General features: G+C 54.0%; 1 protein-coding gene across 2 annotated transcripts in view; it reads right to left on the bottom strand.

Annotated features, from left to right (window-relative positions):
- Positions 1–18,464, bottom strand: part of Cpne5 (copine 5) — a 63,716-nt gene extending 45,252 nt beyond the window's left edge. For both annotated transcript variants that reach the window (XM_036168066.1, XM_036168067.1), the window contains exons 1-3: positions 18,142–18,464; positions 5,478–5,518; positions 4,399–4,445 (exon numbers count right to left, since the gene is read on the bottom strand). In XM_036168066.1, coding sequence (XP_036023959.1) covers positions 4,399–4,445; positions 5,478–5,518; positions 18,142–18,236 — 183 coding nt within the window. In that variant the 5' untranslated portion in view covers positions 18,237–18,464. The remainder of the gene's footprint in view (positions 1–4,398; positions 4,446–5,477; positions 5,519–18,141) is intronic.
- Positions 18,465–24,533: the final 6,069 nt, after the last annotated feature.

Raw genomic sequence — 24,533 nt, 5'->3', positions numbered from 1 at the left:
TAATTTTGCCTGACATTTCGGAGAGTCTAGCTATGGTTGCTTGGCCCCACACACTTGGTTGGGGGAGCATGTGGTAGGGGAGGCTGTTCATCTCGTGGAAGACAGGAAGCAGAGGATGGAGGAGATGCCCTGAAGGATAGAGCGCCCAGGGACATGGCTTCATAACTCCTTATCCCAGCCCCACCGCCTAATCATTCCATAGAAAATCTTAATGCAGGGGACTAAACTACTCATTAAAAAGAAAAAAATATTCATTCATAGATCAGAGCCTTCATGATCTAACTAATAATTTCTGGAAACTCCCTCCCACACGTATATAGAAATGAGTTTTAAGCCATTTGTGCTGGTGCACGCCTTTAATCCCAGCACTCAGGAGACAGAGGCAGGAGGATCTCTGTGAGTTTGAGGCCAGCCTGGTCTACAGAGCGAGTTTCAGGACAGCCAGGGATATACAGAGAGACTACAAAGGAGGAAGAAGAGGAAGAAGAAGAAATGTGCTCTGCTAATGACCTACATGTTTCTCAATCCAGTTAAGATGACAGCATTAATAACTGAAAATCCAGTCCTGACCCCCAAAAGGCTCACATCTGTCTCATAATACAAAATGCATTTAGTTCATTCTTCATGGTCTCCATATTCTTAACAGTCCCATTTAGGAGACTCAAGGCAACTCTTAGCTGTAAACTTCTGGGGTGGGGGCACAAGCTACACATTTCCAAGATACCGTGGCTCCGAGTACACATGCCCATTTCAAAATGGAGGAATGGAAGAACAGCAGAAAGGACCGGACCAAAGCAGGACCACCAGAGCCAGCCAGCAGAGCAAACACTAGATCCTGTAGCTCGGGGCCTGTGAATACACCAGTGTCGTGATGTGTACCCTGACCCTACACCCTCCTGGTCCTCAGCTCCAGACGTGCTTCTTTTCTGGCCGTCTGTCTGCTCCTTGCTTCTAGTCCCCACCGTACGCTTGGCTAAAAGTCCACGCTATAGTCTGGAGGCCTTGCTCCCAGGTTAGCGAGTTGACTACTGTTAAACCCAGCTGTACCAGGCTTTAGGTCATCAACCAGCTCCCAAACCAGGACACGGAGACTTAATAGTTTTGAATGCTCAGCCTAGCTTAGGCCCGTTTCTGGCTAGCTCTTTTAACTTAATTAACCTGTTTCTCTTTGTCTACCTTTTGCCTCGGGTTTTTGTTTTTGTTTGTTTGTTTGTTTTTTGTTTTGTTTTGTTTTGGTTTTCGAGACAGGGTTTCTCTGTGTAGCTTTGTGCCTTTCCTGGAACTCACTTGGTAGCCCAGGCTGGCCTTGAACTCACAAAGATCCGCCTGCCTCTGCCTCCTGAGTGCTGGGATTACAGGCATGCACCACCACCGCCTGGCAGTTTTTTTTTGTTGTTGTTGTTGTTGTTGTTGTTTTTTCCTTTCTTTCCTTCTGTGTATCTTACTTTCAATGCTCCTCATGTCTGTCTGTCTGTCGGCTGTCTGGCTTCTTGCCCCTGGAGTGTCCCTCTCTTTCTCTCTCTTCTCTCCTTTTCCAGCCTCTTCCTAGATTTCTCCTCCTATTTATTCTCTCTGCTTGCCAGCCGTCCCGTCTACCTTTCTTGCCTAGCTATGGGCCCATCAGCTTTTTTTAAAAAATATATTTATTTGTTAAAATTTTTGTCATTTTACATACCAACCCCAGTTCCCCCTCCCTCCCCTTCTCCTGCCTCCTCACCTCCCTCCCGCTCCACCATCAGCTTTTTATTAGACCAATCAAGGCAGGCAAGGTGAAACAAATGTAACACATCTTTTCATAATTAAACACACATCCTTACATCGTTAACAAATGCAGCATAAACAAAGGAAACACATCTACACAGAGAAACTCTGTCTCAAAAAAAAAAAAAAAAAAAAACCTCAATAAATAAATTTTTAAAAAACTCTTGAGGGGCTGGGGATTTAGCTCAGTGGTAGAGTGCTTGCCTAGCAAGCACAAGGCCCTGGGTTCGGTCCTCAGCTCAAAAAAAACCAAAAAACAAAAAAACAAAAAACTTTTGAAAACAATCTAGCCCGGAAGGGCATGCCCTCCAGTGACCTCTTCCTCCAGCCAGGACCCACAGTCCACAGTTCTACCTCCTATTAATCCTCTATTAAAGTTTGGATCCATCAGTGGATTAAACCATTTAGACCTCTAGAAAGGACCTCACAGGCACCCAGGGCTGTACTTCACTGCTCTCCTAGGCTCCTCTTAATCCAACCAAGATGACAAAAGTCATCACAGTGGTCCTGTTCTCAAGGACCCCCAGTGTGAGGAGACATAACCTGTCTTCAGGGACACCCCAGACACAAAGGGAGGCTTCCAGGCTCACGGTGTTCCCCTTGGTGTCTGGTGCAGGGCTCCCCTGTTAATCCTGCGCCTCCCCAGCAGACGCCCATGTTTCTGGCTAATGTGAGCATAGCTTCAGTGTAGGGACTCCCTGCTCAGAAATCTTTCCCAGTTCTCCTCTGCTTGGTCCAGATGCTTCCATCTCCTCCCACACAGCCGCTGGAAGGGACCTGCTGAGAGCGTGTCCCACTCTATCCTTCTGTGCCCAGAGCTGTCCAGTGGCCTCAGGAAGGCCAAACTCTGGGCCTTCCACCCCCCACCCCACCCCCGGCCCACTTGTTCTGACATCTTTACCTGGATGGCTGACCTCACCTCCTATTACCTGTTCCCCGCATCTCCCTGCCACCCTGTCCAGCACACATGGAGCGCCTCTTGCTTCAGGACCTTTGCATGTGCTACCCGGCCATGCTCTTTTCTTACACCCCTGTGCCCCCTCCATGATTTCTTCAGATCCTGACACCTGTGCCACCCATCATTAGGTCTTCTCTCCTCAGTGAAGGTCTCAGTCTCCCCCTGCATACATCTCACAAAACCCTTTTTTGTCTCTTTTATCACTTTGTATAGTCAACCAGACTCTGGTGTCAATATTTACCTTGTCACACGTCAGCTCTACCGGGCAGGGGATTGCCAAGCTTTTCACCTACTGTTCCATTTTGAGCACCCAGAGCAGTGCCCAGCGCACAGTAGGCACGCCATGAATGGTTGCTAATGGAAGGAACAGCTTAGGAATGGGATTCGGACCCATGCAGGAAGATAAGAAATGGCGGCTGCTGTCTTTTCCCCACGTTGGCCTCCTTGCCCCTCACTGACTCCCAGCAGAGAAGGGCGAGCTGGGGGAACCTGATGGTGAAGGCTAGTGGCCCTCCTGACTCGAAAGGACAGGGCCGAAGTGAGGGGAGGAAGGAAGAGTTGTTTTCTTCTAGGGTGAGAACATGCAGTTTCTCTGGCCTGTTGCTGAAGCTGGCTTCCTGTGACCATCTTGGCTGCCTGAGGCGGCTGAAGGTCAAGCCTGCAACTTCTGCTGTTTAAATGAATGAACAGGACCGGAAAGGGTTGGGTGAGGCTGCGGCCTTCATGATGTTGGCATCTCCTCTCTATCCCCTCTCCCTCAGCGCCTGGGAGGGAAGTCTGGGGATCTCTGTGTAGACTGCTCGGTGTCCCCTAACATGCCCCTCAGGAAAGGTCCATAGCGAAGCTGGAAAGAGCAGGACCCAGGCTGAGTGGCCAGACTTTGTGGAACCAAAGGGCAGACGGAAGATGTGGATTGGGTCTGAGGAATGGAACCCCCTTCCACGGAGGCTGCGTCGACGTGACTTCACTCTCGAAGGCTTGAAACCCATCAAAGCACAAACCAGATGGCCAGGGAACCGTTGAGCCTGCTCAAGTGGACTAATTACTTGGGAGGCCTTTGGTCGAGCTTCCAGACTTGAGCACCAGGAACACACCCGTGGCTTGGTGATTCATTAGAGCAAGTCTGGCCTCTCCAGAAGGGCACTGCTCGGCGGACTGTTAATTACGTTCTATAATTGCAAATCGTCTCCGTTAGGTCCAGGGCCTCCAGTTGTCCAAGCTTCTTGGTTACACCCCCAACCTTGGCCCAAAACACACATGTAGAGCAGGGCATGGACACACCTGAGCTTTGCTGGGGGGTCCGGGTCTTGGTGGAGGTGGGATCTGGATTGAATTCCGCACACAGAGATGAGGGTACTGCCTGCAATGGGAAACGAGATGTCAGCGGTAAAGGTCCGTGGTGCTTTGCACATGGCGCTCACCATAGTACAATCACCTGAGTTCAGTCTCGCGCGTGGGCTTGTATCTCTCTCTTGTAAAATTAATCTCTGCTTCTTTAAGCTGATGTCTCAGTTACACAAAGCGGCTAAGACAGTCACATCTCCCTCTGGCCCGAGCTACCGAGGACAGGCACAGCCTGCTCTGCCTTTGGTACTGTGGGTGGAGTCCCTACAGAGAGACCACTCTGAGGCAGTCAACAACAACGCTGGTGCTTCCTGGGTGGGAAAGGGGGCACCTACCTCTCTCCATTGCTTGTTCTCCATCCCTTGAGTGTACATGACGCACACTGGAGAAGAGAGGAAAAACCATGGTTACTATCTCAGGCCAAGAGGAAGGGAGAGGGTCAAGAGCCTCAGCCTGGATTGTTCTCTTGGGTGTGGGGAAAGGGTGGGCGCCTGCCGAGGCAACTGGGGTCTTGGTGAGTGAAGGTCATCTGGCCTCCAAGCCTTGACCATGGTTGCTCATTTTTTTGTTTGTTTTTTCCCAGAGACAGGGTTTCTTTGTGTAACAGCCATGGATGTCCTGGAACTCGCCCTATAGATCAGGCTGCCCTGGAACTCACAGAGATCCACCTGCCTCTGCCTCCGGAGTGCTGGGATTAAAGGGGTGCGCCACCACGCCTGGCCCGCTCTGGTGTTTTTGTGGTACTGAGATTGGCCCCAGATCTGTGGACAAGCACCCTGCCACTGAGTTACACCTCCAGTTCCACAACAGGTCTCTCTCCCCACAATATCACTTGGCAGTTGGCTTGGGCAAAGAGGCCTGGGACCTCAGCATGACTTTTAGGAGGGAACTTGAGGGCTGTCAATCACAGAAAGGGTCCCGGGTGTGAGGAAGGTGGACAGGTGGGCATGACGAGGGCAGAGTGGCAGGTGTGGTGAGGACGGCACCTGAAACACTGTGTCCTTTCAGAGCCTATGACTGTCACCAGATCCTCTTCACTGATGGGGAAACTGAGGCTCTGCAGAGCCAAAGACCCATCCAAGGCCATGCTCATGGCCAGCCCTGCTCAGGACTAGAGCCTAGCACTCCCAAACCCATGCTCATTCCCACAGACCACAGTCAACAAAAATGTACCAGTTCCCACAGGGACAGAGGCCTTTTTGTCCCAAACCCCCGACACTTCCCAAGCTGCTCTGAGGCGCTGAGACCTCACAGTGAGGAGGCAGAGTGGGACCAACACCCCAGTTCTTCTTTGGACACCACGAGTGCAGTGCTCCCCAGCCCCCCCATGCCTGTACAGCCCCTCACTCAGTGAGAGCTGCTGGTGGCTGCTGTCACTATCACCAGGCCACGGTGTCACTGGGATGGGACTTACATGGGTCAGACTTGGAAAACATGTCTTTGTCCAAGAGGTTCCTGAAAGAGAGGAGAAAGGAGAAATTAGCAGGATGGCGGGGACAAGTGTCAGGGCCTCCGCCTGGTCTCAGACACAGTGGGAAGGGAAGACAGGCCCCTTAGAACACCTGATCAACCTCATTAAATGCCAGGAACCACACAGGGTGCCACATGCCTGTCACCTCAGCACTCAGGTAGAGGAGAGAGACAGACTAAAGAGTTCAAGGCCAGCCTGGGGCAATAGAGTGAATTAGAATAGCCTGGGCTACATGCAACTGGAAGGAAGGAAGGAAGGGAGGGAGGGAAGAAGGGAGGGAGGGAGGGAGGGAGGGAGGAAAAAAGAAAGAAAAAAGGAAAACCCAGATGCTGGGAGGCCCTGAAGTGGGGACTTTCCGAACATTCGAAGTGCTCCCCCAACCACACCATAGTCACAGTTTCTTCAGATGCTACCACCACGGTGCCCTGGCCCCTGGTGCTTCTCATGAGTCAGACCTCAGTCAGTCTCATCCTTCTCAGACATTTCCTTGTTGTGGGATATTATTTTAACTGGGCACAGTCCTGTTACGTTTGTTTATGCTGTGGAATATTACTATGTGAAGGCGTGTTAAATTTGTTGGCGCTGCATTTGTTAACTACGCAAAGATGTGTTGCATTTGCGTTCATGAAATAAAATTCACCTGGGGTTAGCAACTGGCTGACCGGAAGTAGCAGGGAGGAGATAGCCTGGGTTATTTTGTTGGGGCACTGTGGAAGGGAAGGCCTTCCAGGATGCCAGCAAAGTTTAGCCAGCTGCTATTCTACCTCTCTGAGCTTGCAGGTTTTCACCCCAGCCTCTGAATCTCCAGTTTTATTAGGATGATAGAGATTTAGTTAGAACTATTTTAGCGGCAGCAACAGAGCCATTGACTGGGGGAGCAGAATAACCCCCCTGCCCAGCTACGGCAGTAGTGGCCCGGGGCTCGTAGTTTAAAGTGCAGCCACTGTGATAAAGGTAAAAACAGCATTTCCTGCCACTTCTGTCACTCAAAAATAAGAAAATGAATGAATGAATGAATGAATGAATGAATGATAACTATGACCCACCAGAAAGTATTTAGCCTCTGGTCTCCCAGGATGCTTATCACAGCCTGCTGAATCTCTCCTTCAGAGCACGAGGAGGAATTAATGAATGACTCCACAAAGGTGTATACTGAGGAATTAATGAATGACTCCTCAAAGGTGTATACTGAGGAATTAATGAATGACTCCTCAAAGGGGACACAGACTCACTTGAACAAGATCCTTCTAAGGTCAAGACCAGAGCTGAAGTTGTGTGTGGTAACCCACATCTATAATTCAAGTACTTGGGGAGGCTGAGGCAGGAGGATCGGAGTTCAAGGCCAGCCTAGGGCACAGGGCGAAGCAAGCCTCTGATCCCAGCACTCAGGATGTAGAGGCAGGAGGATCCGGAGTTCAGAGTCATCCTCAGCTACATAGTGAGTTTGAGGCTAGCCTGGGCTACATGGGCCTCCGACTCAAACACCTCACTCATGGATCCAGGACTTGGGCTGGAGGGGGAGTTGGCTGGAGGTGGGACGGGGACCAAGGTCACTGAGTGACTCTGCCTGCAGCACCGGCGCCTGTGGGCTGCAGGGCGTTAGGTATGGAGCTCAGTGAGTGAAGCTCAGGTTCCCGAATGCTGTGAGGTCAGCACTGGGTGGATGTTGTCCCAGCGGAAAGGTTGTAGCTGAGGCTGGGGAACCCTCTTGTAAAGATGTTGTCCCTCCGCAGCATCCTTGAGGAATCTACCGAGCCCAGTACAGACTGTCTCCAGTGGGTCAGGGGTCCATCCTTTCTGTCCTAGGGGCCGTCAAGCACAGCCTTTCCCCAGAGCCCCTGGAGCTCTAGGACACGGGAGCTGTCCTCCACCCTCACTACCTGCTCCCTTCCAGACAGTAGCAGAAGGTCCTGGTGCCAGGGACAGCACAGCCAAAGACAGTAATAGCTAGGGAGTATGTGGCTGGTCTCCACCCTGCCTGGTGACAGCCTCCCGCAGGCTGAGGGGACAGAGCTTGAACAGATTCCTCCAAGGTCTGAGTCTCGTCCAAGTTTGAGTGTGGGGCTCAAGTTTAGTCATTTCTAGGCTAGTGAGAAAAACAGAAGTCCCTAGGAGAGAGGCGGGGGGAGGGGGACAGTGACAGAGGCGGAAGGGTCAATAAACACAGTTATCCACCTTGGAGCTGGGCCATAGGCACACAGTGAGGACTAAGAATCGGAGTCCTGGTTGCGGACGGAGCTCAGTAGGAGAGTGCTTGCCTGGCATGCACAAGCCAATAGTACTACACTAAACCGAACCAGCACGTGGCTCCTGGCTCCCATGGCTCCCTGGCCCAATCACTTCGGACTTTCAGTAAACAAGGGACAAGAGGCAGGCGGATCTTTGTGAATTTGAGGCCAGCGGGCTACCAAGTGAGTTCCAGGAAAGGCCCAAAACTACACAGAGAAACCCTGTCTCGAAAAACCAAAAAAAAAAAAAAAAAAAAAAGGCAGGTTCTTGGGGCCCTTTCCCAGAGTCTGGCTTTATAGGTCTGGAGAGGGGATTGAGTGTTCAACTAGCAGCTGCCCCACCCAACATCCCCCTCAACCTCCCACTGGACACCAAGGACCCCAAGACACGTCTGTTCGGCCCCTGAGAATCCCTCATAGTTGCCAGGTCCCCAGTAACCTCACCTATCCCACTGAGCACTCCTGGCTCAGCCGAGGGAGCAGCCTGGGAGACCAGGCTTTCAGCCCCAGCCACCAGGGCACTGACCACACCAGACCAAACCAGACTGTAAGTGTTTTTCCTTTGTGTTCTACTTTGGGAAAGCTCAAAGAGAGAGAGAGAGAGAGAAAAAATTTCCCCAGCAGTCAAAATGTATTTTTCCCCCCAAAGAGCATAAAATCCTTCAGCTGTCTGCTCAGCAGCCTGGAGCTTCGCCTCTTTTGTTCCTTAACCCGAGGCTGGGAAAGCAGAGCAGAGGCCCTTTGCTTCCTGCCACCCCCAAGGATTTGTTTCCAACTCAGGAGGCTGAGAGAAACAGTACCAGGCTGTGAGGCCAGGAGCCTCTGTGGTCCCAGCAGAATGTGATGGAGAACCCCCTTAAGGGACCTGGGGGTGACACTTCACATCAGAGAGGCCCTAGGGAAATGAGTGGGGGCTAAAACAGAGCCTCAGTCTGAGGGGGTACCCCTGCCCTTGCCTGAGCTATGGGCAAGGTAATTACATCCTCTGCTTCTCTCTCATGGATGCACTGAGCTTGCACTTGGCTGGAGCTGAGAAAGTGCATCAGGAGCCTGTACTTCAAATATTGCTGGCCCAGGGCCCTCAGTGGGGACCACGAACCCCAGAAACTAAGCAGACTGATGCTGGTCCACGCATACTGGATGCTGTTAGGAGCCTGTACCTCAGCTATTGCTGGCTCGGGGCCCTCAGTGGGGACCACGAACCCCAGAAACTAAGCAGACTGATGCTGGCCCACGTGTACTGGACGTAGGTTTGTTGAAGCTGTTATCATCATCCACTTCTCAAAGAAAACCATGAAGCTGCAGGAGTTAGGAGGAGGCTAGACCTGGTAGCCCAGGCCTATAGTCCTGGCCACCTGCAAGTCTGGGGCGGGAGAATCACAAGTTCAAGGCCTGCTTGAGCTACTTAGTGAGTTCAGTGGCAGTCTGGCAACTAAGTTGTCTCAGAGGAACACAAAAGTCAAAAGGCTCAGTGGCAAGGCACTCACTTGGCATGTTCAAGGCCCCAGGTTCAATCCCCAGCATGGGAAGGAAAGGAGGGAAGGAGGGAGGGAGGGAGGGAGGGAGGGAGGAAGGCCAGGTAGGTTTCTCTGAGCTGGAAATAGTGGCACACACACACTAGCACTTGGGAGGCTGAGGCAGGAGAGCAGCCAGTATGATACCAGCCTCGGGTGCTAAGGACAGATGAACTGACACCGGATAGTCATGACAGACCCACAGAGAGCACCAGGACCTGAGAGCACATGGATATCACCTTGTTTTTCAAAACCAACTTCACACTGAACATCTAGTCAATGGCGCGGCTGAGGGGCGACCCCTCTCACACTCAGCCAGGTCCCTTGTCAGGTACTCAACCTGGGACATTCAACTGACCCTGTGTCCCAATGCCGGCAGGTGCCTGTTCACCTCCCTAGAAGGGGCAGAGCTGACCTCTGAAGTTCCAGTCACTGCAGCTGCCCAGGGGCACCAATGTCACAAAACTGGGGTCTCCCATGTGAGCTACCTGTGCCACCTCCATCCCACTGACAAGTTAGAGAGGAGCAGCAGGGTACCCATAACCTCCACCCCTCACAGGAAGTCATCAAGGGAGCCAGGCCAGGAGGAAGGACCTGAGTGTCTGACACCGGCCACTGCCTTCGCATCCCACCAACCATGCCAGATCTAACGAGCCGTTCTCACAGGTGTTCAGAGACTTCCAGGACTGGCAACCTCTTATTGCCGTGAGATATTGGCATGGTGCAGGGGCAGGGGCAGGGGGGAGCTGTGGTCTCAGAAGCAGCCAGGTTGGGTTGCTTGGCCACACAGCAATCTGTCACCCTGGACAGTCCCCACACCTCTGCTTCTTGTCGGTACATGGGGGTCACCCATTTGCTTCCTGGAGCAGGTGTGGGCCACTAGCCACCAGCTTCCACTAGAACCTGGAAGTGGCCCCGTTGCTCTCGTGCCTGGGTGCCTGTTCCACTCAGGGAGCTCCAGCTGGTCTACCTGGAGCCACTGCCCACTCTCCCCATGACACCCTCACCACCCTCCACTTGGCCTGTCTAGCGACACACCCACTTCCTGAGGTACCCGCTCCCCACTGGCCTAGGGCCTGCTCAGCAACCAGAGGCTTGCTGTAGAGGTTAATCCTAACTACCGCTCAACAAGGTCCAGCCCCCAATGCTGTGAGACCAATAAACCAAATCTCCTTCCTGTGGCCCCCAAAGCTACGGCTCATAGGCCCCCTCCTCTCTGATCTCAGCGGCGCACCCCAAATGCTCATACTGTTCCAGCCACAGTGACCTCCCTGCACGTCTACACACAGAGCAAGGCCTTTTCTACCCCAGGGCCTTTGCACTCACTTTCCTGCTCCTTGACTCTCTCTCTCTTCTCCATGGCTTCCCCTCCGGTCTCAGCGTACATGTCACCTGCCTCACCATCTGAAGTGGAAGAACTCACCTGCTGGTAAGCCCATGCATGTTGTTTGCCTAATAAAAATGCACACGGGGGGCTGGAGAGATAAGATGACTCAGAGGTTAAGAGCACTGGCTGCTCTTCCAGAGGTCTAGAGTTCAAGTCCCAGCAACCACATGGTGGCTCACAACCATCTGTAATGAGATCTGGTGCCCTCTTCTAGCGTGCAGGCGGAACACTGCATACATAATAGAGAAATAAAATCTATTTTTAAATGCTCATAGGACAGAACCAGTGGTTGCACACCTCTAATTCCAGCACTTGAGAGGCAGAGGCAGGCAGATCTCTATGAATTTGAGGCCAACCTAACTTACAGTGAGTCCCAGGCCAGCCGGGGCTACACAGCAAGCCCTGTCTCAAAGAACAAAACTGTGCATAGTTGGACATGGTGGTGCACACATGTATGCCCAGCCCTGGAGAAGCTGAGGTGAGAAGGTGGAGCTGGCCTTGGACTCACAAACCAGTTGTAGGTACACACTGAGACCGTCTCCCAAAACCAGCGAGGCATGGTGCTCCACGCTAAAGCGCTTGCTAGGGAACCGTCAGGCCCTAGGTTCCTTCATTGGCATTGCTTGGGGCTCGATCTCTCTCTCTCTCTCTCTCTCTCTGTTTCCCTCCCTCCCTCCCTTCCTCCCTCCCTCATCTGTTGTGAGTTTTTTGTGTCTTTTTTTTTTTTTTTAATGACAGTTATCTGAGCCTGAGAGATGGTTCCCCAGTGAAGAGCACTCGCTGCTCTTCCAGAGGACCTGAGCTCATTTCACAGCACCCTGATCAAGGGCTTCTGTCACTCCAGCTCCAGGGGATGGGGTACCTCTGGCCTCCGCGGACACACAGGGCCCTAGCACTGGCCTCGAGAGGTCTGGCTCCTCACATTCTCCGGCAGGTGCACAGCCAGGAGCAGGCTGCCCCCAAAGCCATGCTGCTGCTCCACTGTGGGGACTGCATGGGTGGGCAGGAGGAAAACAGACAGCAGAGGTGCCCACTAAGGGCCTGGCAAGGGGTTGGCAAGGGCGCACAACTTGGCTTCTTGCCTGTCACTCTAGGAGGAGGAGAGGTATTCAGGGGTTGGCATGACTCCTTGGAAAACTGGTTCCTTGTCCCCAGACCTGAGAATGTGAGGCGTCAGACCTCAAGAGGCCAACACGAGGCCCCCTGTAGCTTCAAGGAGCCCAGGTAGCCCATGGAGCCATCTTGCAAGCCATGGTTGCCCATCCAGCAACAGACTCCGCACAGGTTCTGATGTGATGGAGACCCTCTTATGTCAACAATGGCAGCAGTGAACGTGAGGTCCAGCTCTGGCCACTCCTAGGGATGGTTAAAGATTTGTGCAAGAAGAGCCGGGCAGCGGTGGCGCACGCCTTTAATCCCAGCACTCGGGAGGCAGAGGCAGGTGGATCTCTGTGAGTTCGAGGCCAGCCTGGTCTACAGAGCGAGTTCCAGGAAAGGCGCCAAATCTACACAGAGAAACCTTGTCTCGAAAAACCAAAAAAAAAAAAAAAAAAAAAAGATTTGTGCAGGAGAGACCCTCTGCTCCAGTTTGTCTCCCATCTTCAGATGCAGTTGCAACACTGAGTTGCAACAGAAGCAGCAGGTTTTGTGACAGTGAAGTTTGCCATCTGGACGGCAACCAAGCAGAATGATGGTGGGGTTCTCCCTGGCACAGTGGCTGACAAACCGGCCCCGAGACAGCTTACCTCCAGACTCACTCCATCTGAGAACACAGGTTATTTCAGGTTCAGGCTACTAGCAGTCAGGTCTGTTCCGAGTACAGACAGCCAACAGCTTCCTACGGAGCCTGTCAGCTCCCTGAGCTTCCTCCTCCCTCCCCTTTGTTCTCAAAGGAGGGTCATCTCCCCCACCTCCACCAGCCCAGGAGTCTGAGCAGAAGGAATGTGAGCTGGGAGAGGAGGGTAGGAAGCAACGACCCTATAGTCCGAGTACCATGGAAGGCTGGCTTCCAATGCAGAAGTCTCTGTGTTTGGCCTCTCCGAGCAAGCCAGGCCTTTCCCTGAGGGAGGACCTGTCTTACCTACAATGGCTGCTACTTGGGTCTCATCATGATCGCCACAGAGCCCGACCCCTTGACATCTGAGGGCACAGGCTGTGGATGCTCATCTCCAAACCCTGCTGGCGCTAACCTCACATGCCTCTACCTTGCTGGGCCTTGATTTCCTAGGCAGACAAAAAGGAAACACTGCAATTTACTGCAGAGGATTGTCAGGGAGCTAAAAAGCCACGGGCGGGGGGGGGGGGGCAGAGAGATGGCTGAGCAGCTTAAACACTTGTTCTGCATGCATGAGGACTGGAGCTGGGGTCCCCAGAAGCCCGTAGAAATGCCGGCTGGGAATGAGAGCCGCAGTAATCCCATCCCCAGAAGGTGAGACAGGGGATCTGCGTTTAACTGAGAGACTCTGCCTCAATGAATAAGGTGGACAAGCAACCAAGGATGACAGCAACCCACGGGTAGACAGACGGACAGACAGATACGCGCGCACACACACTGGGGAACAGGGGTGGAAACGGGAAACAAAAGCCCCAGCAGCCGGGGCAGGCCGAAGTCTCCTGTTCCCCACACTGTGGAGTCCCTCCCAGTGATGTGGGCTGGCGGTGGGGCAGTGGCTCCTGAGACTGGGCTATGACACAAGAGTAACAGACTTCTGTGACCACAGAGATTCATATCTCGCTGTCACAGTCCTTAGAGGTGCCAGCCTTCCTCTACCCTTGAGGAGGTCAGTTGCGTTACTGTGGACCACAGGAGTCGGCTGGGGGGTCACTTTGGTCCTCACCAACAAGACAATGAGCCTCAACTCTGCAGCAGCCTGCCGTCAGCAAGCCTGGTCAAGGCCCATACCTCGGGGTGAAGTCCTAGCCCAAGACACGGAGTTGGGAGGGGATAAAGTCATGTGTTCAGGAAACCGTGGACATTTATTCCACAGCAGCTGAAAACTAATGCTCCATTCAAAGACAGTAAGACAGTGTGATCTGAGGCGCTAGCTTAGATGGCAATCTCTACTATAGATGTGACAGATACGGGTCCGTCTAACAAGGATGCCAACTGCTCAGCTGGAGTGAGTGTCCAACCTGTGCCATGATTACCCTCCCTGGCTTTGTTGAATATCTGGGTGTGGCCAATGGTTAAACAGATCTCTTTTCCCTAATGCTGACTTATCGCTGCCACCATGCCCCCAGGAACACTCCCTCCCCACTGCCATCTCCCCTGTCCCTCAGAAGTGCTCAGTGTGAACTCATACCTGTCTGCAAGGCCCAGGACACAGCTTCAGAGCTGGGCTGTCTCTTTCCAGCCTTATGTCAGCTTGAACAGACAGCAATAATCAAGCTCTGGGGCAAAAGCCTAGCCACTCACCAGCCCCTAGCAGCTGGTGGGAGAAGGAAAGATGTGTGAGATCCTGAGCAGTCCTTGCATACCTCGCCAAAATGACCCTGCCCAAGCACAGAGGCTTCCTGTAATATGAAAATGCAAGCCGTTCTTTCCAACCATAGAGCTGATGCAGCTACCAACATGGGACAGGGAAGCCAGCCTGACAGGGCCTCTGGAGGAAGAAGGGGTCACGGGACAGGTAAGCTTTGAATGGGACTCCAGAATGGCTAACACTCCTGGTCAGAGAGCGGTCCCAGACTGTCAGGAAGAGCACCAGGCTCGAGAGTGTTTATAGTCACATTTTATACTATGTCTGCTGAAATCTAGTTCCACGAACCATCTTTCCTCCAGGAATCACTACATCAAGCGATCTCCAGGGCTCCACACATCCCTGTAGATGTGTAGACCTTTGTTACTGTGTGATGTCAGCTAACTGATGACACCATCCACTCTTCTCAGATTGGCCCATCAAATCCTTGTAATCGACAGGGATCACTATGCCCTTTTACAGAGGAAGAAACTGAGGCCAGACAGGAGAATCAGCTCATCAGAGATCCCAGGAACAGAGCTGGATATGCCTCAATGGTAATGTGCTTGCATAATACCAGTTTGATCCTCAACAGTGTGGTGGTATTGTGTTCCCCAAAATATTGTGAACCCTAGTCAACTTATCTGGGGTCAGAGAACAGACAGCCACTAGATACAGAGCCAAAAATGGTGGTTAGGAAATGGGTCAGAGCAAGCCATAGCTGAAGCTGGGTGGTGGTGGTGCACGCCTTTAGTCCCAGCACTGGGGAGGCAGAGGTAGGCAGATCTCTGTGAGTTCAAGGATACAGCCAGCATGGAGACACAGACCTTTAATTCCAGAAAGGAGCCTTTAATCCCAGGGAGTGATGGCAGAAAGAGAAAGATATATAAGTCGTGAAGACCAGAAACTAGAAGCATTTGGCTGGTTAAGCTTTTAGGCTTTGAGCAGCACAGTTCAGCTGAGATTCATTTGGATGAGGACTCAGAAGCTTGTAGTCTGAGGAAACAAGACCAGCTGAGGAACTGGCGAGGTGAGAAGCTGTGGCTTGTTCTGTCTCTCTGATCTTCCAGCATTCACCCCAATAACTGGCCTCAGGTTTGATTTTATTAATAAGACTCTTTAAGATTCCTGCTACACACACACACACACACACACACACACACACACACACACACACACCAAAAAAAAAAAAAAAAAATCACAGGAAAAGCTGGGATTTGAACCCAGGGAGATATGAGCCAAGCTCTACATAGACCAGGCTGGCCTGCAACTAACAGAGATATCTGCCTCTACCTCCTGGGTGCTGGAATTAAAGCCAAGCTCATACTCTTTGTTGTTGGGCTTTGTTTGAGGCAAGGTCTCTCTATGTAACTGACTGTTCTGGAATCGGCTCTGTAGACTAGGCTGGTCTTAAACTCACAGAAATATTACTGCCTCTGTCTTCGAGTGCTAGGATCAAAGGCATGAATCACCAGGCCTGGCCAAGTTCACATTCTTAACCAGTGCTCAGGTCAGGCACAGCATGTGTCTAGAACAGCCCCTAGGACAAGGCAAGAATTTCTGGGGCTGGACCAAGGGAGCCAGAGAACTCTTCAGGCACCCCGAAACACTGCCCCCAGCTGCCCATCTGGAGGAAGTTGCCAGAAAGTATCACTGAGATGCTCAGGGTAGGGTACCCCCAAATTTTCACTGGGGGAGGAGGTTCCAGTTAGTGCTGACCAGGCTGCAGAAGGGACTCTTTAACAAGTAAGCATGGAATAAAAAGTATGATGGCAATGTGAGCTCCTCAGGTCTCCGCCTCCCCTGAACCTGGAGCACTGGCCCCAGCTAAAGCAGAGATGGCTCTTACAGAGTCAAGGCCACCCAGATTGTTCTGCCACCTCCCCTCTGTCCCAAGTGACTCTCTGTCCTCATCTCCTTCATTTCCATTTCAGGAGAGCGGAAGGAGAGCCTGGGCCAGCCCTTCTACAAAATCTGAATCATGTCCCTTCAGAGGGATGGATGCCAGGGTCCACCCAGAACCCAACTTTTTTTTTTTTTTTTCTGGAACTGAGGATCGAACCCAGGGCCTTGCGCTTGCTAGGCAAGCGCTCTACCACTGAGCTAAATCCCCAACCCCGTGAGAACGCAACTTCTAGGAACTCTCCTCTCATGCAGGATATCTACATCCTCCGGATGCTTCTAGAAAACGGAGAGGGGCCGAGAGTTTCTGCCCCGGGCCGATCATCTCCGCCACTTGCTGAGTGTGGCAATGCCCCTCTGTGCCTACCACATCATCCACCTGCAGTAGTATCTGGACCCACTGTGTGTCCAAAGCATGTGAGTGACCTCTGCGAACAAGGCTTCCGGGGGAGGAAGCAGACTTGACAGCTGGGAAAGTAAGGCTTAAAGTTTGCCCAAGGGGTACGTCAGGGATCCCTCACAAGATGTCTGACCGAGAGTCTTACAGCTATCACCCTTTCTCTCCAGAGTGGAAGGCCCTAGGGCCTGTCACAGGCGCATCCCTGCAGCCCACGTTCACGCAGAGGCTCTGCACTCCGGGTCCAGGGGATGTGGACGCCAGTGTTTGAGGCTGGCGTCTGTAGGGACAAGAGGAGGACATCCCTGGAAATGGGAAGCAGGAAGCCTTTCCGGGTAGGGAACAGGCTGTTCAGAGGCCCAGAGGTGGGAAGGGCTCTGAGAGACAACTGAGGCGACAGGCATGATTGAAGGAGAGGAGGCAGGGCTGTGTGCAGGAGGAGGGGAAGCATGCAGCTGCTGACAGCTGAGGAGGTGAGACCAGAGCTAATGGGCCATCAGGAGCCTCCCAGCAGCGTAACGGCAGATTCAAATGTCTTTGCGTGGGACTGAGGTGCGTGTGTGTGTGTGTGTGGGGGGGCACACATCTGAGAGTCACCACAACAGGCCCCTTGAGAGCCTGGCTGGGGACACCACCTCACCACCTCAAGTCCTCAGGAACAAATTCTCCAGAATCCATCCTCTTACATACCCCCAGGCCAGCATCTCAGGCCCTGCCTATACTTCCTCAGTGTCTCAACTCAGTCACTCAGAGCTGAGGGGACATGGGGGTGGACAAAGTAATCCAACAGCGACCTGCAAGAAGCGGAGGTGAATGATCCGGAACAAGAAAGGGTACGACCGGGCTCTGGAAGTGCTGTGGGCTATGCCAAGACCTCAAGGTGAGCTTTATCTGGACCACAGTGTTCCTCACAGACCTATTAAAGCAGTGTACCCAGGGTCAGCCACATACCTGTCCATCCTTGGAGCAACTAGTTAGGAGAACCTGAGAGGCCCAGTTCCTCAGAGAAGTCATTCCTAACCTGTATGGTATCACAGGGGACTCGGGGTGGCAGCCTACAAAACACACTCTTGCCCGGGGATTCTGACATCCCACCATCAGCCCCTCGCTCCTTTGGCTTTAAAATTTTCCATCCCAGTCACTGGTTTTTAATGGCGCCACTCTAAGTTTGCTGGGGCTTCCCGCACTCTGAGAGTCCCAGCTGATCCTTCTTGCAAGAGAAGGCTTTCAAATCCTGGGTTCTGAGAGAGTGGAGGAGGGGGGAGGAGGCTGGGGCACAGACCAGAAGGAGGGAGAGGAGAAGGCAGGTCACAGGAGGCACAGTGGGTCATGCCTGGGAGGGACGGCACCAGTCACTCTTACTTCTCCATTTGGGGAAGGGTAAATCAGAGAAAGCCAGAGCGAGACCCAGGGGCAGCTCCCCACCTTCCCACTCGGATGTTGGGACCCCTGTTCCTGTGTCTTCCTGCTGTCCTGGAAGCAACAGCTCCGAACGCAAACTTTCCGGGAACCTGACCCCCCACTCCGCCCCCGCCCCGTCTGGCTGCCCATTCAGCTGTCGCCACCCGCCACTGGGCAGGGGGTCTCCGTAGACCGGCAGCGGGGCGTCTAGGAGACCACGACACTAAAAAGCGGCTCGCTAAGCAAAGGATGGAAGCTAAAGAGACAGAGGGATTCCGCCCCGGGGCGGGGCAGGGGGACCCGACCGGCAGGCGACTCACCTGCACGACACGGTGATCTCCACCTTGGTAGCCGGGATGCTGCCCGCCAAGGAGTCGAACTCGCTGAGCGACGCCATGTCCTCGGGCTGCTCCATCGCCCACCGTCCCCCCACCCCACCCCAAATTAGTCAATATTCCTGCGCGATTCACGCCTCCTCCGGAGAGCGGCTGGAGCCCTGGGCTGGGCGGCCAGGGGAGGAGAGGAACACGAAGAGGGGGCGTGGGAAGTGCGAGCGGGAAGGGGGCGGAGAGCGGGGGCCGCGGAGAAACGGGGCGCGGGAGCTGCAGCGGGGAGGCGGGAGCCGCGGCAAGGGAGCCGGGGCGCAGCGGGGAGGGGGGCCCGGAGGGGGCGTGGGGACTCGGCGGGGACGGGGTGAAGGGGGGTGGCGGCTAGGATCGCGCCGCCTCGGGCTTGGGGCGCAGCGCCACGTCCTCTGCTAGGGCTCCAGATCGCGGGCGCCGGGACTGCGGGAAAATCAAATGTGCCCGGAGTCGCCGCCGCCTCCCGCCAGCCGCGCGCGCTGCGTGCGGGGGTCCGCGGGCGCCGGAGGGGCCGCCCGCAGGGGCCGGGGCGGGGCCGGGGCGGGGTCTGCGCGGAGCGAGTGTGGGAGCGGTGAGTGTGTGTGTGTGTGTGAGTGAGTGTGCTCGCGTGTGTGTGCACGCGCGTGGCGGGCGTGGGGACGCGGCTCTGGATGACGGGGACGGGGCTGGCGACAGCCAGAGACGATCCCAGGGCGCGCGCCGCACTCCGCGCCAGCTCCCCCCACCCCACTAGTCCAGGGTCTGCGTGCTGGGGGGAGGGGGACTACCCAAAGGGCACCTGTTTGGGCAGCATCTAGGCCGGGTTCGGGGTGGGGGGGGGGGAGAAAGGGCTCTGCTGAGTGTGCGCGCCACCACGGGAGGGTCTAAACCCAGAGCTGGCTTTCCATCTCCCCTTGGGGAGGTAGGTGGTAACGAGCCTGGTGCCAGAAGGGCCGCTCTGGTTTCCCACGCAGGTAGGGTGGGTCAGTGGACGCTTGCCCATCCACCTCTGGGGCCCGCCGACGCTGGTCCTGGCCAGTCACCCGAACCTTTCTTTACCCAGCCCCTTCTTCCTCTTTCCGTCGTGACCAAGGGGCTGAGCCAACCCCCGGGGTCTGGAAGCTTCCTCCAGAAGACTAAGAGGATGGCCTCAGCTCCCGGTATACCGGGCTCAGAGCCCTGCACTGGGGAGCGAGGGGAGGTCAAAACATCTTCCAGGCGGTGTCTTCCCAGACAGGCCTGGAGCCTCCTGCCCCACCAGGCCTGCCCTCTGGGCGCTGGGTTGCAGCGCCAAGCCGGCTCCTGGAGGTTGTGTACATAGTTTCCTCTCCAGCAAGTGCACCCACGGCCCCTCCTCAGCCTCCCTGTAAGCTTTACTGAGATGGAGCTTCAACGTCCTCGCCCACCACCCCATTGTCCGTCCGTGGTGGCCTCCTGGCAGCCAGGCATTCTGAACAGGTCCACGCGGTGCTGTTTGAAATCAGTTTTCAATACATCCGTCAGCCTGAGTTGAAGACAAACAGAACACCTTCCCTGGAGTTGCACAAAATGTGTTCTGTTTACCTATAGCTCCAGATCAGCTGCACTCGGTTCTGTCACCTGGGGCAGACAGGCAGGGATACTGGGATTCCCCCAGGGAAGCCAGAAGCCGGACGACTCACTTTTGGGTTGGGCCTGGGGCCCTCCCTGCACAAATAACAACCCAGTCTCCGCTTATTTCTTCGTGGGTTTTTTTTTTATTGTTTTTTCAATTTTCAATTGATTTCAGATTTAGAACAAAATCCAGTCTGAACCACAAGTGAGCTGCTAGTCAATATATGTCTGAAACTATTGTTCAATATGGTAATGAGATAGAATGAACAGCAGAGCCTGGGGAGAAGTTCCCTCCCAGCCCAATGCTCTGGATGTGTTCTTGAGTGAGTCCAGTTTCTAACACCATGCTAGGGGATGGCATAAGAGATAAAGATTTGAAATAACTTGCCAACATCTATGATTAGGAATTTATTTTAAAACACAATTCTAAACGATGGGGCAAAGATTAGGTTACCCCCTCACCACAGGCATGTTGTGGCGTGGGATAAAGGCAGTGCAGCTTGGCAGGTGGCCTCCCTCTCTCTCCTCTCTCCCTCCCCTCCTCCCCAGGCCCTGTTTGGGGTAGCAGCCACAGAGAGGCAAGGAGGTTGTTTAGCTGAAAGTCTGTTGATAACCCTGAACAGTGACAGCATTGAGCGGTGACTCGGGTCTCCTTGCAGAGGCGTTTAGTCTGTCGTGTCCCATCCCCCAGTGGTTGTGCCTCCCTGTTGGCGCTCTTTGGCAAAGCAGAACTGTATCTGGTAACTTCTCTGTCAAGTTCTGTCTTAGGCTTGGATAAAAGGCAACAAACAAACAAACAAAAACAAACCCCCAACAAAACAAAAACAAAAAGCCTAGCATGGTGGCACGCACCTTTAATCCCAGCACTGGGGAGGCAGAGGCAGGAGGATCTCTGTGAGTTCAGCCTGGTCTACAGAGTTCCAGGACAGACAGGGCTATGCAGACAGACTCTGTTTCAAAAATAACAACACGCGGCAAAAAGACATGGCATCTGTCCCTAAAGTCCCAGGCTGGTGAGGCTTCCGGACATGCAGACACAACTGGGCGGCATTTAGGAAGTTGACATAAAGGGCCAGGGAGCAGGGGACAAGCAGGAGAACCTGCAGGGGAGGTGACAGGGAGTGAGTGAGTGAGTAAGGCCCTGGTGTGGGTGCTGGAATCTTCCCTGGGACAGACTGGGCAGAAGTGTTTGAGATGCCGGGGAAAGCATGAGGACTGGGTCCCAGGACTGCTCAGGCCCCAGCTGCCCCAGGGAGGGAATGTTTATGTGGCTTCTGCCAGCTGTCAGCTCCAGAGGAGCTCACCTTCTGATGCTCCTAGCCTGACACACAGAGTGTCGGGGACTGTCCCAGGGCCAGGGAAGGTCTCAGCCAGAGCTGCAGACTCCAGCGGGTCCACATGAGCACAAGTACACTGGACTTCACTTTTGCCCCACAGCCGGCAGACTGAGGCTGAACTGCATTCTTTCGGGGAGACCTGTAGAGCCCAGGCCAGAGATCTGTGCCTGGCAACTATGGTGTGTGTGTCTGGAGTAGAGGCTAAAGGTTGGTGGAGGTAGCTGAAGCCAGGAAGCCACCAGCCTGTCCAAAAGGGGGCACCAATGGAGAGGTGCTCTGAAAGGCACCTCTCTGCCCCATGGCCAACCAACCAGTTAGGCCCAGAACCCAAAACTTGCTGATAAGTCTCAGGAGCATGGCTTCCAGCCTTTGCTCAAATGAATCACTCACGGATGGCTCAGAGCAAATCCCTGGGTTTTGCCTTTGGATGTATTTGTTCTCTAGAAGGTATACTGTGGTTACCGGGCCACCTGTGACATCCAGACAAGCCCTCTGGTGACCTAACACGTGCTGCAGACTGGCTCTGTGGTCCTGGAACCCACCCCACCCCCACGTAAGCACCGCCATCCCTGTGATTAAGAACCATGAGCACGGAATGGGCCGTGCCCGGAAGACGTAGGGTAATCAGCGTCAGCACTTTACAATCGCCGTCCAAGACTGCAGACGGCCTTCATCTGACCTGCTTCGTGGTGTTAATGATGGCAGAGCAATTTGGAGAGGCAACTCGCAGCATCCATAAGGAGGAGGAAAGCTCTGAGGGCTGGGGGCCAAGCTCCTTGCAGATGCGGCAGCTGCTGCGGCCCTCCTCTCCCCTCTCCCCCACCCAGAGCACGTTGAGTAAGTGCTGCCCTCGGATCTGCCCCTATACGGCCAAAGAAAACTGATGCAGAGTTGGATTGGCATGGGTGTGTGCTAGGGGGCGGCAGTGGGGGGTGCCTGCGCTACACCTGAGAACAGTGTCTGCTGGGTGAACACAGCCTTGGGCCTGGCAGGTGTGGGCTGCACTGGAGCCCCCCCCCCCCCCACACACACACACTTACCTGCTTATTTAGAAGTTCTTAGGCAGCAAACATCCTGTACCGCTGCTATGCATGGCAGCCTCGGGGAGAAGGAGAGCCAGGAGGCAGGGGGAATCTGAAACTACTGTAGGAAGGAGGCAAGATCAAGATGCAGGATCTGAGTCTATCCATTAATAGAAACGCTTGAAGGGGCTTGAGTCGGCGGCGACCATGTAGCTTAAACCCCTTTGAGGGCTGAAAAGCTTGGCGCAGGAGAGTGATGAGTTTCAAGTTCATCCGAGTCTTCCCCCAGTGAGAAACCACACTAATGACAGTGAGGCTGGGTACCCAAGAGCAGCGAGGACCGACCTCAGATGGGGTAGGGCGAAGCCATGTGCACTGGGTTAGAAGAGGCATGAAGGGTGTGAGACTCCCTGGGAAATGTCCACAGTCCCCCAGGACCTCCCTCTCCATCCTGCTTGGTGCCACCAACATAAAGTGAAGCCTAGAAAGTTGCTGTGCCCAAGGTTTCCTTCTCTTGGGACCAGTCCCGGCCCAACCACACCTCTGCCGTCTGCCTTGCTCTCCCCCCCCCCCCCCCAATCCTCTTTCCAGGTGATGGACGCCTCTTGCTTTCACCGTCCAGGTCCTAGAACCTTCGGACCTTCGGAAGCAGCAGGTCCTCTCAACCCACACAGCCCGTGCCCCCCGCTGCTCAAGACCCTCCCTGGTTATCCTCGCACTCTGGAACATTCCATGACCTCTCCAGCTGCATCTCCTCCATCACGTGAGTGGCCACAGCCAGCCACACTGGCCTTCTTCCCGGCTGGGCCTTGGTACCTGCTATCTTTTTTCCCTTGCTTGGGAAAATGTTTGCGGTCCGCTTCAATGCCCGAGCCCTTCACAGAGACCTCCCGGAATACTCCCTGATGTAGCTTGTCACTCACCCCTGCCTTCCTCCATCTTCCTTCACCTTGTCGGTTTTCCCACCAGGAAAAGCTTTACACAAACAGGAGCTATTCTGTTCACCTTTGATTCCCAGCACCCGAGGACAGCGCAGTCACAAATCCATCACACGTGGCAGGGGTTTGACCCATCGGATGAGTGGCTGAGAAGCCCACTCTTGCCCTTGGAAGCGCTGAGTCCTTCATCAGGACCCCCAAAGTCTATGCACCAGTGCCATCAGAGGACTGCCCGTCACTCGCCTCGTTAAGCATTTATTCCGCGTGTATCACGAATGCAGCTAGGGAACTGTGTGTCAACAATCTGGCTGACACTGCTGGGGTCTGGGGCCAGAGCCTTAGAGAAAGGAAGGGATTTGGATGTCTCCATCTTATTTACTGAGAACCCGCCATGAACACACAGAGAGAATCTCACATCTGCCGCCCACTCAATCCTCACAAGTGGCGCCACTGTCGTCCCACTTAACAAATCAACTCTGCACCGCTTGCTGCACCCGACCATCTCCAGGGTGGAGGGCTGAGGCTGCCACAGCAGGTAGGAGCTCAGTGCAGGGCAGTTCAGACCCCCTCTCTAGAGTTTCCCTCCTGAGGAAGCTACAGATGGCATTGGAAGCATTTCTGCAGGTAAGGAACCGGAACCACTTCGGTTCACGGGGCTAAGAGGTAGGACAGGATGCAAGCCCTGGTAGGGTCTTCTAGGCTGAAACCCTGACACCATGCAGACTCCTGATCCTCAGAGGATCACCCATCTCTGGCTCTCACGACATCCCAGCGTAGCTAGCATAGCCTGTTGCCTCCCTTGATTTTCCTCCCTCACAAATTTAACCCAGCTTGGTGTGGTTAGTCACAGGATTGCAGACCTCAGTGCTGCAAAGGCCTTAAAAGATCTGCAGATCTGGGAACTGAGGCCCACGGAGGGCAAGAAATCTTTCAGGGTCCTTTGCCTGTGAGTAATGAGCAATAAAAGCTGATAAATGCTCAGATTCAAATTAGAGTCTGGGTTTTGTTGTTGTTGTTGCTGTTCCTTTTGCAGACAGGATCTCATGTAGCCCAGGCTAGACTCAAACTCCCTAGGCTCCTGCTTTGACCTCTAGAGTACTGGGATTCCAGGCTTTATGCAGTGCTGAGGACTGAGCTCAGGACTTTATTCAAGCAAGACCTCTCCCAGCTGAGCTGTATTCCCAGGCTGGCCTTGATCTGACTGTGTAGCCCTAGCTGGCTTGAACTCGCTGGCTACCTTTCTGCCTCAACCTCATGAGTGCTGGGATTTTAGGTATGGATCATTTTGCCTCTGCTCCTTTAGGAAGGATGGTTGCCATACTTTCATCTTGTTAATACACAAATGTACCGTTTCTGACCCCACAATGAGCCCCATTTCCTCAGCCCTGCCAACAGGCCCCACACCAGCGAGCTTGGATGCCCTGGCCTTCCCTTCATGGTTCTGACTCCCCCTCTTCCGGATTAGCCTGGACTCCCCTGGT

Source organism: Onychomys torridus, chromosome 18 (genome assembly GCF_903995425.1).
Source record: "Onychomys torridus chromosome 18, mOncTor1.1, whole genome shotgun sequence".
Taxonomy (NCBI): Eukaryota; Metazoa; Chordata; class Mammalia; order Rodentia; family Cricetidae; genus Onychomys; species Onychomys torridus.
This window is presented reverse-complemented; position numbering and strand designations above follow the sequence as displayed.